The 22,693-nt window shown below is 37.2% G+C and overlaps 1 protein-coding gene and 1 pseudogene across 2 annotated transcripts in view; one reads left to right on the forward strand and one right to left on the reverse strand.

Annotated features, from left to right (window-relative positions):
* Positions 1-11,853: 11,853 nt before the first annotated feature.
* On the reverse strand, positions 11,854-18,849 carry LSM8 (LSM8 homolog, U6 small nuclear RNA associated). The gene is made up of 4 exons (XM_088799958.1): positions 18,680-18,849; positions 17,496-17,536; positions 14,665-14,792; positions 11,854-12,121 (listed from the first exon to the last, which is right to left on the reverse strand). Exons 1-4 carry the CDS (start codon positions 18,708-18,710, stop codon positions 12,031-12,033), a joined length of 291 nt encoding a protein of 96 aa, XP_088656084.1. The 5' UTR covers positions 18,711-18,849; the 3' UTR covers positions 11,854-12,030.
* Positions 18,850-18,929: 80 nt separating this feature from the next.
* LOC141567629 (serine/threonine-protein kinase MARK2 pseudogene) overlaps positions 18,930-22,693 on the forward strand; it is a 38,666-nt pseudogene continuing 34,902 nt past the window's right edge. The window contains exon 1 of the transcript XR_016021957.1: positions 18,930-19,018. The product of XR_016021957.1 is annotated as a serine/threonine-protein kinase MARK2 pseudogene (transcript). The remainder of the gene's footprint in view (positions 19,019-22,693) is intronic.

Consider the following 22,693-nt stretch of genomic DNA (forward strand, 5'->3'; position numbering starts at 1 on the left):
GTGTGGTTCCCAGCAATCCTTAGACATATTTCTGATCCATTCACACTCACACTTGCTTTGACCATTTGCCTTTTTTCAAACCCCTTATTGGCTCGTGACCTGGTTTCTTCATCCACTGAGAAAAGATAATTAATCCAGAGAGAAATTTTACAGACTCCCAGGCCCCACCTCTCTACACCTTGCCAAAAAATATTTCACCTTCTTTCCTGTTCATATCGATGATATGTCCATGTTTCTAGCAAAGGCCAGAACTTCTTGTGTGTACTAGACCCCATCCTCTGTGGCCTACCCACGGACAGTGCTTCAGCAACCCCTTCTGCCCTGCTTTCTCATGTGTCTTTGAAGTCCCCCCTCTGTTGACTAATTCTTATTAGCATAAATACACGCTAGTATTTGTCCATCCTAAAAACAAACAAGCAAACAAAATCGACCACGCTGCCCCTGCAACCATTGCCTCATTTCTTTCCTTTACAGCAAAACTCCGTGTAGTTGTCTATAATCTCTACAATTTTTCTTCCTCTGTTCTCACTTAAGGCAATTCCCATCATTGCCCTTTGTTCCCATCTATCTCAATCAACATTACTTTAAGTACAATTGATCATGACCTCCATCATGTCAGATCCAATTGTCATTTCTCAGTTTTCATATTAATCCAGTAGCACTTGACACAGGTTTCAAGGACCCTTGCTTGCTCCTTGAAACACTTTCTTCACTTGGATTCTAAGATATCACACTTCCCTGCTTTGATTCCTCCCTTTCTAACCTTTGTTCTCAGTCTAGTTTGCTGATTCCTCTTCATCTCCAATACAGGAGAGCCCTAGGATCGGTCCATCGATAGCCTCATTTTTTTCTCCAAAATCTTTGGAGTCATCCTTGAATCTTATCTTTTACACCAACGTTTAAACTGCCAGTAAAAACCTGTCAACACTAACTACTAAATATATACAGAATCCATTTGATTTCTTCCCCTATCCATATTCCCTTCTGAGTGATCTCATTCAGTGCCATGGCTTTAAATATCATCTGTGTGCTATCAACTCCCAAACTGGGAGTTTCAGTCTGGTTCCCGCTCCTGAACTCCAGGCTGGTCTATCCAGTCACCTAGAGATTCTAGAGGCATCTCACACTTCACATGTCTAAACTGACCTCCTGACGTTCCACTGTTGTCATCTTTCTTGCTTAAAGAACAGGTCGGTCCATTCTTCATGTTGCTCAAGTCCAAAGTCTTTGTATCATCCTTGACTTATGGCTCAAAGTCCACATCTAATCAGTTAGTAAAACCTGAGTGCACTACTTCCAACATACATATAGAATTTGACCACAGCTATCAGTGTAGTCCAGGCCAATATCATCTCTCTCCTTGCCATTATTTTAATGTCTTGTAGTAGAATCTTGATTGCTTTCCATGCTTCTTCCCTTGTACAACACCTTCACCCTAGTCTGTTCTAAACCCATCAGACTGAATGATCCAGTTAAAACACCTTCAGATGACGTCAGTTGTCTGCTGAAAAGTCACCAATGATTTCCTAAATCCCTCACAGTTAAAAGCTGAAATTCTTATAATGGACACTAGCCCGAGACAATCTGTGACCCCCTCCCCTCCACACAACCAACTTTTAATCTCTGACCTCAAGTCTTCTGCTTACTTGAGCTCATGTTGCTCCAGCCACGGTGGTTTCTCTGTTTCCTCAACACACGGAGCACGTTTCTGTCTCACAGCCTCTAGCTTTGCTGCCCCCCTTCCCTTTCCTGGAGTGCTCTTCCTGCCACTGTAATGTAAGCTCTCAGAAGGCAGACAGTTTTGAAGGCTTTTTTCCTGGCGAATTTGCAACTCCCAGAACAGGACTTGGCACGCTAAGTGATCTGTAAACATTTATCAAAAGAATGGATAAACATATGAATAAGAACCTCTGTTTCTATATACCTTTTGAATTCTTGAATGCACTTTGAACACACAACTTTTCTTTAACACCATAGAGCAGAGGTAGAAAGCAGGCTGTAATGTTTAATGAGAAACTCAGGGGTGGCAGATGGGAAGGAGAATACAGAACTTCATGTGACACTGGCCCACCAAATGTGACTGTTCTCCCAAACCACAGCCCAGTCCACCTCCATAGGAGCCTTCAGTAGGCAGCTTTCTGGCCATGAGAGGGTCACCATGTGGCAGCGTCAATCCCTTTTCTATCCTCAAGATACTCCTGAGAGCAGAAATCTCCAAAGAACAGTGCATAACACTAAGGTATGGATGGAAAAGGGGCCATATATTAAACCTGACAATCTCAGGAGACTGAAAATAACCACATAGATGGCGTGAGCATAAACAATTTCATAATTAAGTAGGCCCTCGTGGGAAGTCATATCTTTAGCCAAAAGCTTCCTTCATAAAGTTAATCTGTGCCTTTAAGAGGGCCTGTCTGTTGTCTTTTTGCTCCTAAAATGACATCCTTGGAATGTCAATAATCCCTTTTTCCGGACCAGAGCAGGAAAGTACAGAATCCCTCATTACTAGTCTTGTCCTTAGATTAACATTTCTATGCGAACTATTAACTATCCTGTGCCCACCTATATGAAAGAAGTAACCATCTCTCCAATTTTTTCCAATCCCAGAGATTTCCCGCTTTGCTTTCTCCCACCCGCTTAATCTGTCACCAATGGATTTTATGTACCCTTCCTCCTTTGATTCCATGTATAAAATAAGCTGCAAAACGGCCATTTTAAGGAGCATTTTCTCAATCCTTTGAGATTTTGCTTCCCCTCAATTGTCATCAGTTTGGCTCAAATAAACTCTTATAAGTTTTCTCTTAAGCTGGATGGTTTTCATTGACAAAGGGATACAAGAAATAATCCCCTGGGTGAGGAAAGAAAGTATCAGAACTTCTTTGCACCTATTATTATATCTTCCTTTGAAAATGATTGTATATGTCTGTAGGTTCTGTAATAGACATGATATATTAGAATACTGCCACATGTACACATATATTTAGTATGTCAACAAAATACACACAGAGGCATTTCATTTTTTTTTTGTTTTGCCAATCCCTTCTACTTAATTTAGAGAATACTGCCCTAGTGCATGTCTAAAAGCTCGAGTCCAGGCCCAAGAGACCATTGAATTGCCTGTACCTCTTAAGAAAGACCTGCAACTCAGTCCTTCATTTCCAATTTCAAGATGTATCTTTCATTTGGATGACTGACAATGGAAATATCCACACTGTTTAGGACAATATCCCTTCTACCTAACAGAACAAGCCATCACAATGCAGTAGTCCTACGTCCATATGAGGGATATAAAGACACGTGAAAGGGTTATTTTCTCATGAGCTCCCTCCTATATATTCTATTTGGAACCTGTGTCTCATATTTCTACTACCTTAGTTCAGTCTATTTATCTCTTGCCTAGATTACTACTATGGCCTTTGAAACAGTCTCTGTGCTTTCTCTTAAAACACCATCCAAACAGTGGTGAGCTGGAGTTCACTCATATCATAACCTAGAGACTAAATATTCTGGAACAGTTGGAGGCTTGAAATCAGAAATAGGAGTATTTACATGATGAAAATTGGCAAGAACTACAAATCAAGTCTTTTTCAATACTCTGTAATATTCCTATTCTCAGAAATAAAGAAAATAAAAATTTAGAAAGAATAGTCACTACCATCAACTCTTAGATGATCCAAGCAAGATTTATAAAGGGGAAAAAAAATAGCTAAATGAATATGACGGGGAAGTCTCTATGTTTAAATTTATAACGGTTATTTTTCACATTTATTTTTGGTTAATATTTTCCTTTCCTCTTTCCTCATCAGTTTTCATATTTCTACAATTAACATTAATTTTTTTTGCAAAACTTTCATAAAAGTTTAGTGTAAGGAAACTGTCCTGGGAAGTGCAGGAATAGAAATCTCACAAACAAAAGATCATCTCTCTCTTGTTAAAATAATTTCTTTGAATTAATTGTAAGTTGATCATTCCTTTTCTAAATTAAGGAATATATTTCTACTATGTCCTATCAATTTTACAAAGACTAGAATTAGGCCCTAATTGTGAATACTGAAAATTAATAATAGCAAAATTACAAGATGACATTCCAACATCAAAATTATCACTTTTCTTATAAATTTCCTTTTAAAATAGGGAGTTCTCCAAGTGCATTTATCTACTAATTCTTTCATTCACCCATCTGTCAAAAGTGAATTGAGCTCTACTGGGACGTTTACTCCCATCTCTCAGGACTCATCTAGCTACAGACAATTCCTGGCTACGTCTGGTCTGTGTAGGCTGAGAAAACTAAAACGAAAGCATTGTACTAAGTGTCAACTGAAGGTTTCCCTCTTTCTCTTTAACGCAAAGCATTTCTGAATAATGGTAATTATGCTAGATGATCTCTCAAAGTTTCATTTACAATATTATTAAATGTTAGTTTAGTCATTGGAAATGCCTGCTGTACATACCATGTTTCCCTGAAAATAAGACCTAGCCAGACATAATGCGTCTTTTGGAGCAAAATTAATAGAAGACCTGGTCTTATTTTACTATAATATAAGACTGGGTCTTTATAATATAATAAACATAATATAATATGATAATATAATATAATATATATAATACCAGGTTTTCTATTAATTTTTGCTCCAAAAGATGCATTAGAGCTGATTGTCTGGCTAGGTCTTATTTTCAGGGAAACAGTATATTTCACGACAAGTTTCGTCTAGTGAGTTTAATGATACTTGGTGTGTAATGGATAGTTCCCTGGTCTATTTACAAACCCACACTGGTGTTCCTCCCTGTCTTTTCATGGCTCGATAGTGGATTTCTTTTGAGTGTACCATAGTTTATTCACTGAAGGACATCTTGGTTGCTTCCAAGTTTAAGCAATTATGAATAAAGCTGCTATAAACATCCAGGTGCAGGATTTTGTGTGGACATAAGTTTTCACCTCCTTTGGGTAAATACCTAGGAGTGTGATTCCTGGATTGTATGGTAAGAGTATGTTTAGTTTTGTAAGAAATCTTCAAACTGTCTTCCAAAGTGGCTGCACCATTTTGCATTCCCACCAACAATGAGTGTGGGTTCCCATTGCTTCACGTCCTCACCAGCATTGGTGTTATCAGTGTTCTGGATTTTGGCCATTGTAATAGGTGTGCAGATCTCGTTGTCTTAATCAACACACGTTAGATGGTAGATAGATAGATAGATGCTTTACTAGGGAATCTTAGAATAAACCTTTGGAATGGAGAAGTGCTCCATGTTCTTGAACAAGGAGACTCATTTATCTAAAATATGTGACCTTTCCCTTATTATGTTAATAATTTCCTATAAACCAAGTCAAAATAATCAAGATTTCAAAAATTAGAATTATTTGTGAGGTCATTCTGGTATACTGTTATGATGATGTTAAGAAAAGTTATAGAAAAAGGTAGAGATTTATGAATTTCCACTAATTAAATATTGTTTTACTGACAGAATAGACAAATGAATGAAATAGAATAGAAAGCCAAGAAACATATCCAAATATATAGGAGAATTAGTACTTGATCACTGGGGCCATTCGAGTTAGTAGGGAAAGGCTAACTTACTCGTAAGCGCTGGCCCAGCTCTTTCGTCGTGGACCACACGTGGACTCCAGCTCTTTCAGTTCACACTGAAGTGCTCACCTTTGTTTCCAAAGCATTCTTCCAATTCAGCCAGAACTTTGTGTGGAGCCCAAATCATCACCCAGACCTTCACGCTAGAGTCCCAATGAGAACTCTGTTGTTCTTGCCCACAAAGTAGGGCTGGGACTAGGGCGAGGCAGTGGAACATTTAGGGTACAAATCTAAGAATTGCTTATGGGAACCAGCTGAAGCCATCGGATTCAAATAGTGTTGCAAGAAGAGAATCATCTCCTTTCTCTGCTCTCAGATGGTCTCCTGAGAGCTATGTCCTCTGGAGTTACCTGTGTCCAGCTATGAAAGTTCTATGTCATCTTTCCCCAGAGTAGTGGAGGACTGTTTTCCTTAGAGTCCCACAACTAAGGTTGGCCACTCAGGTCATGAATTAGACATAATAATGAAAATCTCCAATGTGACTTTTGTCTCCACCTCAATTTTAGCAAAGGCAGCCATACTTTTCAAGGTTCAACAGGATTCCTGAATATAAAGGACATAAGTCTCTCAGGTGGGGTTCATTCAAATCCATCCATGTATCCGTGTCCAAGTATAAAAGTTAGTTTCCATTTCCTAAGACACTTAGGGATCAACATGGCAACTAAGCATTACTCTCATAAAGATCATCTTATTTGGAATGTATGTAGAGAAGGAATAGTTTTCAAATCAGACTTGACTTCTGTTAAGTCTCTCCTATTAATATGATTGGCCACAATTCATAGAGACCCTAAAGTTTTTATATGTAATCACCAATATGTCACCTAGTGATTAATAATATATATATATATAACTTTAGTTACAAATGAGGTAGTAGCTGAGCAAATCATGAAATTATAAGCCACAAACAAAAACCACCCAATAATCAATATTAGGATTTAAAACATTTTGTGTAGACACAGACAATAGTTTAGTGGTTACCAGAGGGTAAGGTTGGGGGGAAGGTGGTAGAAGAGGGTAAACAGGGTCAAATATACAATGACAGAAGGAGAACTGACTCTGGGTTGCGAACACACAATGTGATAGATAGATGATGTATTACAGAATTGTACACTTGAAACCCATGTAATTTTACTAACCATTGTCACCCTAATAAATTTTAATTAAAAAAATACATTCTGAAAACTGCAGAATTTTGAAACCTTAGAAGCTATGTAAAAATAAGTCAGCTTGAGAGAGCTAAACACTTTTAAAATAACATTTTAATTTTAAAGATAAATAAAATTAATTTTTAAAAATGTAGCTATCATTATTACCTCTTTCAGATCATTTATTTTAAAATATTATATAAGCCATATTGCAGCACTCTGGCAACTTATATGCTTATGAGTGTTCCTCTTTGTAAAATGCAATTTATTATAATCTATGGCTTTCCATGATGAGGTAAATTAGAGAAACATTAGCTATTTTTTGCATATTTTCAGACATCAAACAGGAACGCTTTATTTTCCTGTCTGCCCCCCACCTACTCTCTCTCTCTATCTCTCTCTCTCTCTCTCTCTCTCTCTCTCTCTCTCTCTGTCTCTCTCTCTCTCTCTAGTTTTTTATACATGACATAATGCATCGTATCCCCCAGAGAGTCCTCCCAACACCCACTCCTGGATAATTTTCCTCTTAATGTATTTCCAATGTAATAACAATTTGGTACCACTTCCATTATATGGTGTTTGTAAAGCCAATATATGGGGAAAATAAAACGTAAAAAACATTTACAGTATAATTGAAAATTACCCTAATGAGAATAGAGAAGGAGCCATATTATATAGTTGGAAGAACACTGGAGTAGAAATATTAGGATGGGATTTTGGTCCTAGTTTTAGCATTATTTGACCTGAGCCACTTCTGGCAAGCAATACAGCTATAAACTAAAAGGATGTTTAAAAAATAAATATGTACAGACAAGATGGAAGTAAAAGGGTATAACAAAAAAAATCAATATAAAAATTGAACGTTTTAAAATTTTTCTAATGCTAACCCCAAGAAAAGATGTCTTGGAGAATAGTTCTCAACTCCTCCACTCACCCAGTGTTGACGTAGGCACAGATGGCATACTCTTAGCTGATGAGAGAGAGAGCTGCTGGAGAAGTCCTATTTTGCCTTTATCCTTTGTGTTATGCAACCTACACAGACTTCAATCTTAACAGAAAAAAAGCTGAGAAAATTCATTCCAAAGTATACCCACTTAAAAAGACACTTTTTTAGTCACTTTAAATCAACCCAAGCCCTGTAAATTACATACAAGCGTACTGAAAGAATTTGACAAGACAACTCATTACCTTGGACAGTAAATCTTTGAGTCAAGTTGATTTGGTTGAGGTACTATAGGTAGATACAAGTTTCACAGGGACGAGAAGTTTGTTAATATCGTTCCCTGATATATCCACTGCTTCGAGCACAGTCCCTACCATGTATTAATGGCTTGACAAATGTCCCTGACAAAATTCCAAAATCTATTCTTTTTCAAGTTTGTGGACACACAGAAAAGGAAGCTGTGCTCACAAGGAGGCAGCATCAATTCAGGAAGACCAACTAAGCCCAGGTCACACAGCTTCCCCACTATAGAGAAGAGGGAGACCACATCAAAGCATTGGACTAAATTGCACATGAATAATCCCAGGAAACCAGATGCAGATGAAGACATAAATAGCTCTCAATTTGAAGAATTTGTAGCTAGTTAAATGAGAACACTATGCTCTTTAATGGATCACTATCAACCTGGATGGAAATAGCTCTCTCTGCCTTGTCAACATTTTTTTTTTTTTCACTCTTACATGTAAACAGAAAGTAACTTTTATCAAATTTGCCCACAACTCAAAAACTGAGACTACAGCCCAAGTATTTTTTAAAGAGCCCCAAATTAGTAAAATAAAATTTTAAATTAGTAAAAGTAAATTAATAAAATGAGGTATATATAACTATGCAAATTCCAGTTTCAACGCAAAAGACTTCTGAGTTTTCATTTTCCAACTCCATGAGTCAAGAGCATATGATTGCCATAAAACAGATTTAATCTTGCTGCATATTTGTTAAAATTGCCAACTCATTGTGCATACCTTCCACTTACCCTGAAATCCTCATAATTTATATACTCCAGTCTCTTGTAGATATGACAGCCAGTGGGACTCTGAAAAACTAAGGTGACAAGACCCATGTTTATAAAATTTTCACACTGGCTTTTGAATACCGAGAATAATAGCTGTTTATTATTATGCCCCCCAAATCAAATCATACCAAATTTAAAATACAGTCTAATTCATTTGTCACAACCCCGTAAGATAGATATTATTATCCCTGTTTTAAAGGTAAGGATTCTGAGACACGATTAGGGACTCATCCAGGCAGATAACAAATTATACCTTTTAGTAATTCCACACTTTTCTTACTTAGCTATTTATTGAGTATTCCTTTTTGCCCCATTCCAGAACTACTGAACCACAATAAAGACAGTGGGACCCAATAAAGACAGTGGGACCAGCATCTCAGGTAATTATAATAAAAATGGCGCACAATGAAGCTTTGGGAACTACTTTAGATCATCTAGATTTCTTTCAGTCAGACTTTTGATAGTTACTTGAGAGCAGAGATTTTGAGGCTATACTTTCTGCTGATAGGCAGAATTATATAAGCAGTAGAAAGCTCTGGTTGAATTAGAGCGCTTACTCCCAAGTGCGACCTCTTGTAAGGCCCCTAACGCTGTTGAGCCTCAATTTTCCCATACCGGTTGTAAACTCTTAGCATCACGCTGGGCACGTGATATGCACTCAATAAACATTATATACTAATTTTGAAGGTGAAGCCTGAGAATACACTATATCGTCGTAATATACTACATTAAATATACAAGTTTTTATCATACTTCTCTCACGAGGTTAAAATTTCAAATTTTAGAAAGGTGTTAAACAGGATGTTTGAGTAATTAGCAAACGTTTATCTCTAATATCTCTGATTCTTCTGGCATCAAGATTTGTAATATTTAAGCCAAAACTGTCAGCATGTAAGGTCAAGTAGTAGTTGAAAACATTGCTTTTAGGTTAAATAAAAGCAATGTTTTCAACTATTACTTTAGTGTCTTTTCAGTTAAAAAGAAACAAATTAAGTCCTTTTTGCAGTGAATTACCCTATATGTAAAACTTCAATGAAAAATATCTTGACAAGAAAATTTCTTTGACTCATTATTAAGCTGGGCTTAGATAAATACCTGAGTCACAAAGCACAGAATTACAGATTAAAACTGATTTGAGCCTCTTTATAAATAATAAACAGATTCCAGAATAAAAGCCTCATTAAAGAATATAAAATTGAGACTACATATTAATCATGTTACCACTCATACTTGTGGTTCCCTTAGTCTCTTGCAAAAAGAAATCCAACTGGGTTACAAATATAAAAACACACCGTGCGCACCCAGGGATAAAGAACCACATATACCATTTGGTGTATTTTCATTCATTTCTCTGACCATTAATAAAGACAACCAATTATATTGGGAATGATTTTTCTGACATCAGGAAAATACATCTTTATAAGGCATTTTATTTCAAAAGGACACGGTATAAGAAAGGCGTTCCTGTGAGGGAGGGGGACTGCTTTACTGGTTTATATGTAATTTGTGTTGATATGTCAAGTATGTTGGGAAAACATCTGGCTCTGGACTTCATTTGTACTGTTAGAATACATTTCACTTAGGAATTGGGTGGTCTTTATTCATTATTTGATTTTTGGAATTAGTTTACCAATTTAAAATACCACTATTTATTAAAATAAGTCCCTAATTAAACTTGCCTGTTTGCTTTATCCACTTTGCATTATTTTCATTTTATTACTAAACTGATTACAAAACCTTATGCTACAAAAGCTAAATGTTTATGAATAGCCAATACCAGCTAAACTTCCGCTAATACTCCCAGGGATAGCCCTGAACATCAGAATGTCGACCAAATTATTCTGGGTGATGGTGCTACATGACCTTTGAAGAAAACTATCTCAACAGTTCTCTCCTGAACAATTCTTGTTTCTGTGAGTGAATTTTCTTCCGGAAAATGTTTTATTTGTGAACCAAAATCTACCATGTCTAATTATTTTAAAAATTAAAAAATACAAATGAAATCAACCTCTAAATTCTGAAAGAATCCATTCTGGATTAGCCATCGTCTATTCTTGAGCTTGTATTAAGCCAAGGGTCAGCAAGCTATGGCCTGCAGGCCAAGTCCAGCCTGCCACCTGTTATTGTAAATGTTTCATTGGAACACAGTCATGACCATTCATTTATGTATAATCTATGGCTGTTTTCATGTTACAAGAGTTGAGTAGCTGTGGCAGAGACCACATCGTCCTTAGAGCTTAAAATATATACTATCTGCATCTATATCAAAAAAGCTTGCCAACACCTAAACCTTTATTAAAAAGAAAAAACTATTTCAATTTTGTTTTAATTACAAGTCTGTATTTTTTTTTCCCATTTTCTTCTCATAACAAAGATACACACTTTGGCCTACACGAGTTGATGAGAATTTTTGTGGACTAGCCTGGGTATCTACATACTACATATAATTTGTATGGATTCTTAAAACATATCATCAACAAATAGTACCAAGGAGTTTTAGAAAACTGCCTTTTTGTGGATGAGGGAACTAATCTACTTAATTGATTCACCCAGCTGATCAACCAAATAGGCCTGAAATGCTGAGAAACCATGTTTACTTCTTTTGATATCAGGTGTATGTAATCAGTCATAGAAAGTTGCTGACAACAAGCACTACCTCAATACAAACTTAAGATCTACTCACATTTATAAACAGCAAAATACTTTAATGCTAGGAATTCCACAATTCTTAAAATTGAGAGCGAAGATGGCTTTTAAGATTATATGGAATCAATTTTTTCAAATAATATACAACTTTATTAGCATTTTTCCTTTTCTCAACCAACCGCATTTTTACTCACACTTCTAAGGTGTAGGAAGCAACCCCCAGGGCAACGTGGGAAATGGGCTCAAAGAACTGTAGAAGACAAGGCTTACCTTCCTGTGACGCTCTTAAAATCAAGGAAAAAAACACATGGATCCTGCTTGATTTATATAGCACACAAATTTCTTTTTGAGTAGCTTTCCATAAATATTCCAAAAATATCAGAAATTGTTTTCTAAAACTTCTCAAAATAATTAGATTTTTACACTATTTAATAGAAAAATAAAACAAAGGTACCAAACCTATGTAGGCAAAACAATGTTTATTCAAGAAAATGTAAAAATGTTTTAATTTACATATTACAATGAATCCATAGAGTCAAAATTGCACAATTACACATTCATAAAAATTCCACACATCATCCTCAGAATAATCAGTTTCTGTACAAAGATTTACAGGTGTTCAATGTATGTAATTCTTCCTCAGTGTGCTACTGAGTTTAGAGGTTCTGCTCGAATGTTCCCCAAATCAAGTGCAGAATCTGTTTCTTCATCAATTTCCCCAATGACTGCACTGCAATTATTAGGGAAAAGAAAAAAAATGAGTTAAAACAATCTAATTTCTAACAAAACTGAAGATAAAGTCAACAGAACTACTTAAGGTGAAAACAAACTCTTCAGGAAGTAGTGAATTGCACATTTAAGTCACAAAACTCAAGACAAAATAATTTGAAGGAAACATTATTACAGGAACCAATATTAAAGGACAGATTTCAGAGGTGGCCGGTTAGCGCAGTTGGTTAGAGTGTGGTGCTCTTAACAAGAAGGTTGCTGGTTCAATCCCTACATGGGCCACTGTGAACTGTGCCCTCCACAACTAGATTGAAACAACTACTTGACTTGGAGCTGATGGGTCCTGGAATAAAATAAATAAAAGTTTAGAAAAAAGGACAGATTTCATATAGTGTGATTGGATCATGAGTCGGTAAAGGAAAAAGACACTAATGGGATAGATATGGGAAAAAAAAAACCCAAAACTTCCAACCCTATGATTTCAACTCCAGGGACTGAATTAGGGTAGTTGTGAGAGACAAGAGGAAAATCACAAAATCACTACTAAATAAGCAAATAAAATTGTGTTATTTAAGTAACTTCAATGAACTAAATCCATCAATGGTATGTAATTTCTAATTCCTTTTCATAATTTCTCAGTTTACTCAATTTAAATTCAAGACCAAATGTAGTTTTTTATATACAAAGATAATAACAGCAATTGGTACTGAAGTATCTAACAAATGGTTTTTTCATGTGATTGGCTAGAGTTAAAGCCAGTAAAATTTTCCTTGATTTAAAACAAACCTAATTTCATTAATTAATTTCATTAATACCATACTAAGTGACCAAGGTCACTGTTACATCCAGACCACGGGACATGAATGAAACATTCCACAAATATTTGGTTGTCTAAATTTGTCTGGTTTTAACAGGAAATTCTATACATGAATACTCTTAATACTGAATTTCCCCAATTTTGCTTTAAACTGTATAAAGCCTTCAGTTCTCTAATTATGGAAAGTATCAAACTCTGGGGGAACATAATAAATTTTCTCAATATAAACAAACTGAAGATCTTAATGGCACCCTTAAAATTTAGCATCATTTGAAATCCTTAAGGAAGATAGTGAAGTGCTGATAAATGTTTTGTTTTTTAAAAGCTTGTAAGAGTTTATTTGAGTCAAACTGACAATTGCTGGGAAGCAAAATCTCAACGGATGGAGAAAATGCTCCAGTAAATGTTTTAAAATAAGCTCTCCAAAGAAAAATAGGGGGCTGGTTTGCAGTGTTTACTAACATCCATAGTGCAAATTCTCCCACTATGACCGATTTCAAGCTACCAAAAAGACATCAATCAACCAGCTTGCAAAATTCTTGAATATATAACCATCTGTTTTCGTAAGCTGGCTTCAGCAAACTACTGAGTCTATAGCAAAGTTTTAAATTTTTAAAAATTGCAGTTAAAAAATATGTGGGTGTGTTTTTTTTTTGTTTAAATTAAAGTAGGAGTAATCTTCTTAACATCAGTTATTATGCAGAGCCCCAATATAAACAATTAGTGTTGCTTTGGTCAGGGGACCTGGGCCCTACCTGCTCTGCCTTCCTCTGGTTCTTTACAGCTCACTTTATAACTTCACACCTAAAAGTCATCTCCAGAGAATATTTTTATAAACCCCTCATTTTGATTAAAGATGAAATAATTTATCCATCTAAAGATGATTTCTTAAGATAAACAATTCAAATGAATAGCATTCTTATAGATATCTTCTATATCCTATCTGTGTCCCAAAATATGAGATGTTAATGTGTCTTTTGCTGCCTTCCAGCCATGTTTTAATTCTATGCAGTACTCACTAGAAAATTGATTCAACAATCTTCTAGCTGCTTTAACTGCACTCTCGAATACAGTAGCTACTAGTCACATGTGACTATTAAAATTAGTTACGATTAATAAAATTTAAAATTCGGTTCTTCAGTCACTCCAGCCACTTTCCAAGTACTCAGTAGCTATACACAGTTCGTACCTACCAGAGCCGATAATGCAGATATAGCATGTACCCCAAAAAGCTCTATTAATAAGCTTCACTCTACACTGTTGTAGACATTTCTTAAATTGCTACCACTAAAATATACAATATTTCTCAAACTGCCGTATCAGTGTGCCACAAGTTAACTGAGGCCACCGCATAAACATGGAACACGTTAAGTGTGCCAATTATATTTAAAAAATTAAAAGAAAAAACAAGTAATGGATAAGTACTTGTTTATAAATTCAGCTATATTATAGAACATGAATTGTTTAAAATTGTTCATACAAGAGATTTCAAAGTAATCTTCAAACGCCAGAGTATATTTACAGTCCTCTGAAACTGAGGGTATTTTGGAAGAACATTCTAAAAAGCTTCTCTAATGAAGTATTTCGTGTAAGGCAGGGCTCTTTCTGGACCTTACCCAGGCCACTTCACTATTAGAAATATGGGCAAATCTCAGTAGATGCAAACCTCTTCTCCATATAGCAAGGCAGTACACCTACAGCACTTAAAAAAGACGTATTTTACTTACACATTGTCACCTCTTACGATGTATAACCCTAGTACCACTTGTTCTACTCCCTGTGAAGAGCTGAACACGCGTTCATGGCTTTCATCCAAAATCAAATTAATGGTCTGGTCAAAACCTTTCAGTGTTCCCTGTGGGGGGGAAAAATCAAGAGAAAAAGACAAATATTCGGGTTTACGTGAATGTGTAAATGCAACCACACAACAATTTTAGTTGCTGGGTACTCCAACAGAAGTACCTATTTTAAATATAAGTCCACTGTAAAACAGAATACCTCTTTAGAACTAACAGTATTCATGGGCACAAAACTCATCTCTTGGTTTTTCAGGGGTAAAAAATGACATCACACATCTGACTAGTGCAGAGTTGTTGAGAGTTACAAAGGACACCTATGTACCAGTGTATTCCAAAAAAGTAGCATAAAAGCCCATGTAGTCCAGTCCAAGAGCTAACATTCTAAAGATACAAACTAAAACAAGGGAATTTAAGGAGAAACTACACACACACACACACACACACACACACACACACACACACACACGGAACTTCCCTACATACCAGCTATAGCAATGACAGTGTCACTTCATAATACATACTAGGACTCGGCCCTGTGCTACACACACCATATGCATTATCTCAACTAACCTCTACCCTTTGAGGTAGATGTAATCATTCCCACTTCAGAGAAGAAAAATTGAGGCATAGAGAGGTTAAGTCATCTCTTAAGGTTTCCTGCGTAGAGAGTAGCAGAGCTAGGGTCTGACCTACCAAGGACATGTTCAAAGCCAGACCACTCAACTACTATAATATACTAACTTCTATGAACAAGCAAATATAGTTACCATTTTTCAGAGATTCTAATGTCCCAAAAAAATGTATAAACATGGCTTGTATTCATCTTTTGTTATCCATGTATATTGAGCATTACAATTTAGTAGTTTTTTTCCTCTCTTAAAATGTGTATACATTTTTTTGGCACCCTCTGTTCAGACAAACTTCAGCTGGTATTAACAGCTAACACTTAAGGAGTACTTTCTGTTTGCCAGAAAGTGTTCCATGGGTCTCACATGTATTTACTTATTTAATCCACCCTATAATGCAATAAGGTAGATACAAACATGACTAATAATTAGAACTTGAAGTAAAAATTTAGATAAAGTTTGATGGAAGAATCCCTATTTTGAATAAAGGAAGACTTGGGCTTAGCACAATACAGTAACTCAAATGCTATTCAAGATTCTGAAGAAACATCAACTTATATTGGTTTTGGGTGGTTAAATCCCTCAAGCTCACTATTAAACTGCTTCATGTTTTGAAAATCCAAATATATAAAATCAGAATGAAATAAAGAGGAAATAACCTAGAATTTGAAAGAGAAACAAAATATGGAGTATTTACTACACTAAACTAGTTAGCAAACAGTTATCACACCCATACATAGCCTCTTGGTTTCATTTTACAAATAATTATTATATCAAGTGAACCATGTATCAAAGAAATATAGAACTAATGAGCATTAGGACTCAAAATGCTCTTTTTAAATAGCTTTCTTTCTGTAACATCAAAATAATTTTCCAATTTATTATCTACCATGCTAACAAAAACAGAAAAACTTAAACTTGAGGTTTTCACAAAATCAACTATTTGCAAATATTTGTTAATAGCAATAGGCTTTCTCCAAGTGTTAATATGAGATTAATATATTTCAAACTGTCCTTATTGGACAAAATATAATGGGAGATGCCTAAAACAAAACATGATTGTTCTCTTAAAAAGGAAGCAAGGCAACTGGCCTTAGCTTTGGAGTCAAATTCAATTTAAGTCCCAGTTTGGTTCTGCCACATGGGACTTCAGGAAACCAATTCACTTTTCCTGAGCTTGATTCCTAACCTAGAACACGGGTAAAATCTTCCTCAGAGTTGTATGGAAGATTAAGTGACACAACACATGTCATGCCTGGTACATAATATAACTTGATCAATGGCAAAGTCTAACACTTTGGTAATAGTCACTTACTGACCCCTAAGATCACAAGAATTAAACAGAAAACAAAAACAGAAGTGAGAAATGGGAAAATGAAAGATTAAATTATATGAATTCCATACAGTTAGAAAATGGAGAAAGCTTAGCAACCTTAAGACTTTTTTGAAAGCAAATAGCCATATGAATTATGAATGAAGACATAATTAAGCAGCCAAAAATCATAGGATAAATTCCTCAGATCAATTAACAGGTCAACAAGAGAATCCAAGATTTTTCTGTAATAAAAGGGGATACTGTGATGAAAGAACAAATGAGATGAAATAAATTTAGGGTCAATCAACATAATTTGTCCTACAAGACAGAGGACATACAACCTAAGAATAGTCAAAGAAAATTCATACTATGCAAGCCTTAATTGTTTGTTATTCTATATATGTAGTATCTAAATCACCAAAAAAGTTTCTAAGAGGCATATACAAAATTTCAAAAGAATTATGATTCATGTAGTGAATATCAGAGCACTAAATGGGGAAGGAAATTAAAAAATGGAAGAGGAAGATAAATGTAAAATACAGGCAGGTATCTGCAGACTAGACTAGCCACTCTCTGAGCGCAGCATCTATTACTCTTACTCAGCCCAGCTCCTAGAAGCCTTGTATGTAACTTTCACTCAACATTTAATAATAAAGAAAATAGGGATCGGCAGCTACTTATCAAAGAGATAGAGTTGCATCCGAAAACTGCAATGCAGTTATACATGGTGCCTAGGCATCAGAGATTAGAGGTTTTGCATAAAAATTTAAACCGATAAGCCTCTGAGAAAGCAGAGAATGAATATGCCAAATACTTACCACAATCATTCTCCCGTCAGAAGTAATAACAGCAACAGTTCCTGACAACTGATTCAAGGAAAACATTTCTCAGGGAATGCAAACTGAAAACTTAGAACCCGGTAAGGAAGTGGTTTGAATTACTAGAGAAAAGGTGACAGAATTAAGATACAACTATTCAACACAGCCAGTACATTCACAATATAAAAACTTAGTTTCTGTCTTCAATTCCTTGTGATAATTACACAAAAAAAGGAAAAACTAGAAAAGGAAAATTATTTTCTGTATATGATCAATGTAGCCTGTCTGTAAACAGCTGGGATATTTGGTACTTTTTTACTGGGGAATATTGCAGCTCTAACTTTGAGTAAGACATTCCCCGCTTTTTTAGACCTGTTTCTTTATCTCTAACACGAAAACGGATTAGTGCTGAATTAATGTTGAATGAGTTCAAGCGTTTTAAGACACTGTCTTCCAGGGCTTGACGTCTGGAATTCAAAAGAAAGAAGCTATAACCAGTGTCGTCAGGTAGCACTATGCTTTGCATCTTTAAAAGTCGTAGTGTTTCACTTTTGTCCCAAATTTGTATGTGAGCACAATGCAGTGTTTCTGTCCCGAGACTTTAAAATGTAGCACATGAGGACTTTTAAGAATTCACAGAGGCTTATTTATTTGCCCCTTGCGACGATCCATTGCAACAGCAAGCATTATTTTCATTCTATCAACAAAGAAGTTAAAACTAAAAGGGTAAAGGGACAGAATTTCAACCTGACCATCCTTACTTTTTGCTATCCTCGAACAACGAGCAAAGCCTAAGAATAAAACACTTACATAGATTTACAAGACCATCGTCGCCGCTAGGACTGTTCATTTTATTCCCAAACTTGACCGCCCAGGCCCTAGGGAAGTAAATGATGAATCAATAGCGGGTTTCTACAGAGACGGGGGAAAGTTCAGAATAATCACATTTTTTAAAGGTTAAAATTAAAAGGCGCCTCGGGCCCGTAGGAGCCGCGGCGGGTTCCAGCCCCGGGCGCGGGACCACTCGGTCCGGATCCTTAACCCCCGCACCAGGGCCAGGCAGTGGCCGCGAGTCCCAGCCGCCCGCCGATCCCGACCCGGGCCTCTGGAGCGCCGGCCTCGCCAGGGCGGACGCGGGCCTCGCCACGCTCCGGCTGGCGCCAGCGGCGGCCACCAAAGGATACGGTTGATGTAATTCTCCAGAGCCGACGTCATGGCGCGAGCACCGCCACTGCAGGCAACACTGCAGGCAACACTGCAGGTTACCGACTAGCGGAGATAAAACCCACAGCAGCTCGCGCCAACTGGCTGCAGCAAGTATCGCGAGATTTACCGCACCTCAGCCTCCGCGAGTCCTACCGAAAGTAACCAACTGATCGACCGTACCCGTGAGGCCAAGTGGTGACGAGTTTAGTGCGCGTGCGCAGTGCGTTTCCGCTGATTTCCGGCGGGTGATCTCGGAAGCCGAGAGAGGCAAAGGCCAGCGGGATGCAGAAGAAAGGAAGAACCTTACTGAAGGCGGGGTAGGAGGGAGAAAATGAGAGAGCGAGTTTCCTAGCGGAGTGCAAGGCGATGGGGAGAAGTTACTAAGGGAAAACGTTGAGGAGAAGCAGGGAACGCGCAATAAGGTGCCTTCATCACGTGAAGTAGAGATGAGTGCTGTTCCCGTAGGAAATGTAGGTGCGGGGAAGTGGGATCCCTAGTCTTGGAGCCGACATTAGTCTTTTAGAAGCTGAATGGCCTAGGACGAAGTTGCGCATATTGTGACCATACGGTATACATCTCTGGAGAACACACCAGTAAGAAGCATGTTAGCATATTCTGCATTAGCCTCCAAAAATGCACCAACGTGGAGGCGTTGTTTTCACTTATTTAAAAACTGAATCCAAGCAGGAGGAGGTGTGCGAGCCTCCCTGAAAAAACGGCTTTCCTTTTGTCAGGCCACTAGGTGTTCCTGCCCTCAGGGTTAAATTAGTAAATCAAAGGTCTGCTGCACAGCCCTGGACAGGATTGATTAAGGAAGAGTCTTCTAGATAAGCACCAGGCGGGGTCTAGTCCTGGCTCAGCTTGTGAATTGTGTGGGTGTCCTTGTAACGTCAACTCACCTGGGCCTGTTTCCTTAGGTGCTTAGGTGCTGCGTTAGCTACCATTTTGGGTATTTACAAGTGTTACTAGAAAATGTAACTCATTTTACAGTGGTCCCCTAACTTCAAAAGTTAAAAAAGGATCTATATACAAAATACCAGCGGGAGCTATTTCCTTTTTTTACAAAATCTCTTTGATTTCAGTTAGGCTTGTGATTTCTTAACTGACAAATTGTGGGTTTGAAATAACTCTTCCAGTGTCTTCTGAACAGTGAAGTATCTGTTTGCATTACAGCATTCCCACAACATACAGATCACTCCTAAATGGTTAATATTTTACATACTGAAACTTACTCTGACCTGTTTGAAACCACACGTAATCAGGAATTAGGTGTGACTAACCCAGTATTTTATGGGGGAAAAGTGGAAGTATCTTCCATAAATGAAAAAAATGAAGATATTGTGTGATTTCCAAATGTTAGACATTGAACTGAAAAGAAAGCCAAAGTGTTAATTAGTGATAAATGAGGTATCATTAGTAAGGAGTTTAAAAAACAAAAAAACTGCCACATTTTTTAAATGAATAATTATGTAATTTTTCATCTCTTGGAGTGTGCTTATGTTTGAAAATGTTTATTAGCATCATATAGTAACTTATGGAATAATTTCATAATAAATACATTACATTATAAGTTTATGACCTTGTGTAGTTTCCATTAAATTAATATGCCAGATAAATAACATGTACAATGTTTAAAAGTTTGGTCCTTAAAAGTGGAAGAGGGAGGCGGGAGACGGCTTTGAAGTTGGTGGAAGGGGACCACGAGCCAAGGAATGGTTGTCTTTAGCTGGCAACAGCCTTTAGTTAACAGCCAACAAGAAAACAGGAACCTTGGTCCCACAAAGGCAAAGAACTGAATGCTGTCAATAAGCCAAGTGAGCAGGAAGTGGGTTCTCCCTTAGGGCCCCCAGAAAGGAACATATTCTGCCAGTACCTTGATTTTAGCCTATGGCCAGACCCCTGTCTGACTTCTGACCCGTAGAACTGTAAGATAATAAAGTTTCGTTGTTAAGCCACTAAGTTTGTTACAATGGCAATACAAACTTAGTGGCTTAACAACGAAAACTGCTAGAGATATACAACCTCTTAATTTATTAGTTTCCTGGATTTTGACCAAAGAAAGTCTTTGGGGAAAACAACGGTGCTGTATCTAGATTTGTAGCCTATTTGACAACAGACAACTTAAGTACTATGGCTCGTGACATCTTTCTCTGTGGCACAAAGTCCTATATTCTGAACTGCTCTCTAGAATTCCGTCCACTGTGGAATTGAGGAAAACGTGGGTTTCTTCAACCGAAGTTACTGTTTACTTCATGCGTGTTTCTTATTCATTATACTGTGCTTATAAGGTGATGGCCCCACTGTCAGAGCAAAGAGTGGTGCGTGTTTAACTTTTACTGAAACCCTCAGTCTTCTTGATCAAGAGTCTTCGCTGTATGCTAAGCCTCCATCCCTCCTGTGAACATGTTCCATGGTTCTCCTGAGGTCTTCTCTGGGTTTTATGTTGCCCAAAGTCATTTGTTAGTCAGTGACAGAGCCAGTCTGAACATATACAGTCAAGCTCCACTCATTACACTGCGATTTTAACAGTGTTGTCCAAGGGAAATGTCCAATAGAGTGAAGAAATCAAGACCATGATGTAAACATTTGAGGTTATTCAGATGTGGGTACTTAGGAGTCTTCCTTCAGATTCCTGCTTTGGCAGTTTCAAATAGGCAGATTCAACATTTATCTACCCTGGTGCATTTATTCCCCTTTTCTTCAATATTAGGCGTCTGTGTTATTAATATTAAACTTCTTCTATAGCAGGGGTTGGCAAATTGTACCCCTCAGTCCAACTTTTTTTGTAAATAAGTTTTAATGGAACACAGCCACACCTATTAATTTATGTGTCATTTATGGCTGCTATTGGGTGTCAATGGCAGAGGTGAATAGTGGTGTCAGATCATATGGCCCACAAAGCCCTTAAATAGTTACTGTCTGGCTCTTTACAGAAAGTCTGCAGACTTCTGTTCTCTAATGTCAACAAATGAGATTGCTAAAGCTTTTATATTCGTGTTACCAAATTGTCCTCTACAAATTTTGCACAACTCACTCTCACTCAGAAAGTGAGGTAATTCATCATCTTAGCCTCAGGTATTACTATAGTGCCCATTTTGACGGGCTTTGAGATAGAATTCGGTTGCATTTTTCTGAACTTAACAATTTGCACCATGGATAACAACAAAATAAAACAATTGCAATTAGACTTGAGAAGAATGTGTTGTTTCCTCCGTCTCTCCCTTCCTATTGAAATTTCAGCCTAGAACTACAGGAAGGTTTTCCAAGTCGTTATCCCATGTGACAATAACTCATGCAGTGGGATTTTTCATGCATAAAAATAACGATGATATAAAATAGTGATCTGCATTTTAACATGCAACAGAAAGTGAAAACCACAAACGTGTCATAATAATGCAGTGGATTAAAAGAAATTCTCAGCAGAGAGTTTTTTGGAAACAAAAAGCTGTAATTAAATTAAAGACAACTGTTCATCCAGGATGTTAGTCATCGTTTTCAATTGTTCAGCGTCAGAACTCTCTTTTTATTTCTTGAGAAGTCCCTACTCTATGAGTTTTGGTGGGAGGTAGAGGTCTGTATATCAGGTACTCTTTTTCGTGGTCCTTCTTGCAGCTAGAGAAGCCTAAGATCTGCTTATGTCTACCCCAAACTGAATTGGGTCCTACAGACAACACACTCTGTTGGTCAGAACAGTCGCAGCAAGAGCAAGTCCATAAAGGAGCCATGTCTTTCATGCTACTGGTGGCACCCAGGGCACATGGGCTTGCCAGCAGTATTGGCACCTGCAAGCTTCAGTCTGTATTGTTTGGCAGTGGTGTCCTCAGGGACTCAGCTTTGCTGTGTGTATGGAACTCACTACATGGCTGTGGAACTTCTGAATCTTGTTCTCCAGCCTGGCTCCAATTATGTGAGCTGCTCAGTGTCCTTTTACAAATTCCTTTTCTGCTTCAATCAGCTCAAGTTGGCTTCTGATTTCAAGCTGGCAACTAAGA

Source organism: Rhinolophus sinicus, chromosome 8, assembly GCF_057876585.1.
Source record: "Rhinolophus sinicus isolate RSI-liver-muscle chromosome 8, RSI-T2T, whole genome shotgun sequence".
Lineage (NCBI taxonomy): Eukaryota > Metazoa > Chordata > Mammalia > Chiroptera > Rhinolophidae > Rhinolophus > Rhinolophus sinicus.